The 6,264-nt window shown below is 35.1% G+C and overlaps 1 protein-coding gene across 1 annotated transcript in view; it reads left to right on the top strand.

Annotated features, from left to right (window-relative positions):
* The window catches only part of LOC106333423, a 2,837-nt gene extending 2,327 nt beyond the window's left edge, over positions 1 to 510 (top strand). The window contains exon 5 of the mRNA XM_013771869.1: positions 327 to 510. Within this exon, the coding sequence (XP_013627323.1) occupies positions 327 to 510 (184 nt within the window). The remainder of the gene's footprint in view (positions 1 to 326) is intronic.
* The last annotated feature ends 5,754 nt before the right edge of the window (positions 511 to 6,264 follow it).

The following is a 6,264-nucleotide window of genomic DNA, read 5'->3' as shown; positions in this document are numbered from 1 at the left end:
GATTATCCCTATAACCCCATAAGGGTTTCTTAATCACTTTTATAGTATTAAATGTGTGTTAAGAATTTAGTTAAGAAACAACTAATATTTTGTCCTCCATTCATAGTTTCTTAACTTAAGGGTTCTTAAAAAAAAGAGTGAATGATGATTAAAGAGAGAAAGAGAAAATGGATGACTTTGGTTTTGTGAATAAACATAAATATAACAGAACAACAACAAGAAGAAGACACAACATAAACATAACAGAACATTAACTCCATTACAGAATCAAGAGACATAACAACCTAAACAGAGCTTCTTAAACAATTAAAACTCATCCATTACAGAGAGAATGCTCGAAAGAAAAGAGATAGAGAGGAAACTGATCGTACTAGAGCAGCAGTGGCTTGGTCACCAATCCAGCAGTGGCTTCGTCACCATCAGACTGTGAATTTCCAGCTGCAAACGAATCAGAACATTATCACAATCCTGCTCCGCAACACCCTCCGAGTCAGAAGCCTGAAAACATAAACATCTTAATTACAATAAGGAATGCTCTCAGCAGAGTTGATTGAAATAGAAAAATAATCAAATGTAACATTTATCTCAATTCAATACAACTCCTGCAGTGAAAGAGGAGAAACTGTGTTTGTTGACTTGCCTTCTCAGAGAAGAAACGAAGCTCGGACAGTTTGTATTAGACTTGAGTTAAACCTACAGTTGGATAAGTTACTGCAGGTTGTTTGGTAGGAGACAAGTATCAGATGGTGAGTTCAAGGGAAGCTTGCAGCACCATTCTTACACTGTGTTCACAACTTCGAAGGCTTTGGGAAAATGTCAGGGGTGAACTTCTTGCGCAGCACTGAGACTACCCTTTATCTTCATCGCACCCCTCCCACCAACTAAAACATTCAACATTCACACAGAGACTCAGAGATCAACTTCTTGAACCAAATCAAACAAAATCAAGACAGCAGAAGCTTGGTGGATTTGGGTTTAGACACTAAAACAAAAGGCTGCTTAAAAACTTGTAATAAAATGACATTAACAAAAAAAAGACAAAACTAATGAAAGCAATATGAGGATTCATCTTGCCAGTAGCAACTTTGAAAAAAGTCATCATCTTTGAAGGAGAAAGTAGCATCCACTTTCCCTCCTTCGTATTTTCCTAAATTCATTTTTTTGCAAGATCAACGATCAAACAATTGATTTAAGGCAATCCAAATACAAATCCATTCTCATATTCGAATACCCAATTGGCATAATCTAAGAGAGAGATAACCTTTGGTGACTTCTCCTTTCTTGCTCTTCAAACCCTAATTTCTGAAAAAAATCAAACAAAATAGACAAAATTAACCAAAAAAATTAATTAGAACACAAATCGAGTCTAAGAAAAGGGGGGACCTACCTTGGGAGAGACTTTGATCTGATAAACGAGACCGATCTTCTCCGTGAGCTCTTTACCGGCATCGGTGGAGAGATGATGCTTCATCATATTAGTTTAGGTGCTGACACGTGTATTTAAATGTGTGTTAAGGATCGGTTACAAAATAGCTACATTAAGGATCGGTGCTTGGGATATTATGTATTTTTGATTTAATTAAATGAGTCATTAATTTTAAAAAACCCTCTTAAGGATCGTCGATAATGATGGTCTTAGGGTTCTTAAAACTTTGTTTGTTTTAAGAACCTTAAGGGTGGGGTTCTCTACAAAATAACAGACTCCACACCTACATACGCATATACAACATATACTTATATATATATAAATTTTTTGAACTTCATCCCCATTGGAGGTGCTCTAATCCGTTTTATGGTTTGTATGTTGATTCTATGAATGAATAAATTACAATTTTTTAGATTTGTATTTATACAGCTTCAAAAATCTGATATTTTTTTACCTTTATAATAATTTCTTTATCTACTAAAATCGGATTCCTAATCTTAAAATTATATCGGTAATGCTAAAACTGTATACAGCTGCCATTTATGGCTAACGTTTTGATTTGTCGAACAAAAAAAAAGAGAAATTTTTTTTGCGACTTATGGCTAAAAGCACACGTTTGTTAAGGGAGAAGAGACTTCGTCTGAAATCAAAATGTGTTATGAACTATTACCTCAGGATATAAATGATTATGTATATACTTGTATTTATAGAGAAAATAGAATAATAAAGGAGAGAGTGAGAGTTGGTCCGTGTGATTGTGAAGAGTAAAGAAGAAAGTGATCTTATTATTGTTGTATCTTTTATCTTCTCAGAACAACAACTTAACTTAGCTATTTATAGTGCAACAAAATTACATAGTCATCATCTCTTTAATAGAGACAAAGATGATGTTATGATAGGACAAGTATCCAAGTTGGATAATCATCCTCTTTTGATATTTATCTTCGAACACTCGCTCTTGATTATCCATCTTATATTACGTAGTGTCTCGTTAAAAACCTAGTCATGGAAAAACCCATTGGGACAAAAACCATGACAAGGGAAAAAGAGTACACTGCCGTAATCTCCCCTTGAGAATAGTGGACCTAGCTTTCTCTTCACAGGTCACGCAAATGCCACATTCTGATACCATGAACGTGTTTTCGAAATGTTGTAGTCGGAAGAGCTTTTGTGAACAAGTCAGCCAGATTGTCGCATGACCATATACTTCTTGATTTTTCTCGAGCTCCCGTATGTACGAAAAAAAATCTTGGAGGGATATGCTTTTTTTTTGTCGCTTTTGATGTAGCCTTCTTTGAGTTGAGCGACACAAGCCAAATTGTCTTCAAATATTTTCGTCGGCTCTTTCTTGTTAACTATTCCGCTTGATTCTTGTATGTGGTGACTCATTAACCGAAGCCACACACACTCTCGACATGCTTCGTGAACCGCAATAGTTTATGCTTGATTCGAAGATGTCGCAACCAGAGTTTCTGGGACCGCCAAGAGATCGCGATTTCACCAATTGTAAAAACATAGCTGGTTTGTGTTCGACTTTATAAATATCATGTATCTGCAAAACCATACCAAACTCTGGGTTTCTAGGATAAATCAATCCTAAATCAATACGTACCTTGGAGAGAACGGATATGTTCTCGACGCCGTTCTAATTTCCATAAATAGGAAATGAGCTATATCTCGCAAAGACATTAGTGTCTAAAAATATATTTAATCAAATACAACTCACAAGATATATAAGCTCACATATGCTTTATTACCATTTAGCATCTCCAAAGTACTTATTTATATACGATCTTACCATGATCTTTTAAAACAACATATCTTTTAACATCGAGAGATCTATTTACCGTTGGAGCACTCAAAGGAGTTGCTTTGTCCGTATAAAAGCGTTTCAATAACCTTTTTGTATAGTTTGATTGATGCACAAATATTCCTTCTCGGAGATGCTCTATCTGGAGCCCAAGACAAAACTTTATCTTGCCGAGATCTTTCATTTCGAGCTCCTCTTTCATACGAGTTCGAGCATCATCAACCTCCTTTTGAGTTCCAATTATGTTCAGGTCATCTACATGTACATCAATGATCACAAAGCCAGATGACGATTTCTTTATAAAAACCCATGGACATATCGCATTATTCACATATCCTTTACTCAAAAGATAGTCACTTAAGCGATTGTACCACATGCGCCCGGATTGCTTTAATCCGTAAAGTGATCACTGTAACTTGATCGAACAAATCTCCCTGAAATTTTTTTTTCAATGCCCCTGGCATTTTCAATCCCTCAGGGAGTTTCTTATATATATCGTTATCCAACGATCCATACAAATATGCAGTTACAACGTCCATGAGATGCATTTCAAGATTTTTATATGCCGTTATGCTCATCAAAAATCTAAACGTAATTACATCCATTACCGGGGAATACGTTTCCTCAAAATCAATTTCCGGTCTCTGAGAAAACCCTTGGGCAACTAATCGGGCTTTATATCGTTTTATTTCATTTTTCTCATTTACTTTTCTCACGAATACCCACTTATACCCGACATGATTTACATTCTCAGGCGTTATGACTATAGGTCCAAAGACACTCCAAAATGGACCTTGGATCGGGATCATCACTTTTATGATCGATCTTTTTGGACACAGAAAAGGAAAACATTCCATCAACATCTTTTATCTTATAACTTTTCATCAAGGGCGTAGTTGATGAAAATCTCATACTTTTATGTTACCTTTTCGTCATCTGGATCATCTTTACTTGGTTCATCTTGAACATTTTCATCTATGCCTTCTTTCAGACATTTTTCAGTATCAGGTTCTTCTGGAACCTTTCCACTTACGCCTTCTTTTAGACATCTTTCAATATCAGGTTCTTCTGGAACCTTTCCACTTATGCCTTCTTTTAGACATCTTACAAAATCAGGTTCTTTCCGAACCTTTCTGCTTTGCTCAACAAATTTCTTTTTCTTTCGGGGATTTTTATCTTTAGAACCCGCTAGTCTCCCCCTATTTAACTGAACTCTACGTTCATTCATTTTGTTACCATCAGTTTGTTCTTTAGGAACATCAACTCTTGATGGAACATTTTCAGCGGGTATATCATGTCGTATCTGTGAACACATTTGGTACCTGGTTTGCCAAATTATACAAATACACAATTTCTTGAAGTTCAAGCTCCCTTTGATTCGTAGGGGGATCAAGATGTAACAACGACGGTGAACAACAAGTAATCTCTTTAGGAATTCTACTGATTCCTCCCCCTAACGCTGGAAATTTATCCTCATTAAAATGGCAATCGGCAAATCGTGCCGTAAACATATCACTAGCTACCGGTTCAAGATACCTTATATACGGCATGTTCTAATTCTTCCAGAGTTTTATACATTCCCGAGAGCATCTTTAACTCTCCAGGGACTACTAAATACCAAGATGCAAATCAAGTCGTTTATGTCCTGCCAGACATTTCAATATACTGCATCTTTTTTAAATTTTCTCCAGTGACCTTGGAACAAGTTGTTTTTCATACTTCAAGGTCATCTTTCATTTTATTCTTCGAGAAATATATACCTTGGACTTTTGGTCCAAACATTTCTCGTTTTTCTAACGAGCTTTATATCAAATTGATTGCCTCATTCGCTCTTTGGCTAATCAATTCACTCTACCCTCATACATAGAGGTGCATTCAGGATCCTCATTTATATAGCGCTCTTTCTCATTTATTGTCGACAATCTATTTTGTCTTTGGTTCCATCTTTTTACCCGTACTAATATGGTTAATCGAGATCTCTTTATCATCATCAATGATTTACCCAGGTACCTGACTATTATATTAACCATATCACCGGTCTCATCATGATATTCATCCTCTATTTATATTTTTGTTCCTTTTCGAGGACTCTTTGGAACCAAAATGGTCTATTACGTCTCTAGCGTGCCATAGACTCATATATCCTCCTTTTAGGACACTATTTTCTTATTGGAGCATTTTCAGCTGGAATATGAGATTTCATTATTTCATCAAAATGTCTGCCAGGCATTTTGTAAATGGATTATTCTACTTTTCATTGTAATCCATTTCACATATCTTATTCCATCAGCTTATCATATGCTTCTAGCAAACTTGCGAGCATATTTCTAATTATCTATATACTTTATCCCTCTGGATTGTATATGTCTTTATTACATGCACATAATTTTTTTATCAAGGTTTTTTTTCAAGTGCGAACATAATTTTTCAATGTTCCACTCACTAGGATTCTTTAATTCTCCCCCTCGAGATGATGACACTCCATGTCTAACATCTCGTACTGAATACCACTCTAGAACCAATAACATATTCAGTTTTCCCATTTGGGATGAATTATGTTTCAAATTTTTTAGAGTGAGATCCTAATTTGGGGTCTGCTTAAAGAAATCACATATAGTGAACTTGTTTGATGATTCATCACCCATGATGGTTTCTTTTATTTTCTTTAAAACATGTTATATGTGAAAAACTTCTCGTTTTTCAACATTTCACAATAATGTCGTTAACATTATTGGAGATGGCTATATATCAGTAAACTTCAAGTTTACCACTCATTTATAATTTTCCCATTTTTTTCTTATGCATGTCTTTTCATCATAAGCTCTTCTAGAGCCAATAATATTTTTATATTACTAGATACTATACTTATTTATTTTGAGAGAGGAAAGATATTTGTTACCTTCAACAGTCATGTATGATGACCCAATATCTGCCAAGTATATCTATCTTTATCCTGAATCTCAAAATTTTATTCATGCATATAATTCTCATATCACATCGATATTTTCATTTTTATTTTCCGGACCAA

Source organism: Brassica oleracea, chromosome C1, assembly GCF_000695525.1.
Source record: "Brassica oleracea var. oleracea cultivar TO1000 chromosome C1, BOL, whole genome shotgun sequence".
NCBI classification, from domain to species: domain Eukaryota; kingdom Viridiplantae; phylum Streptophyta; class Magnoliopsida; order Brassicales; family Brassicaceae; genus Brassica; species Brassica oleracea.
This window is presented reverse-complemented; position numbering and strand designations above follow the sequence as displayed.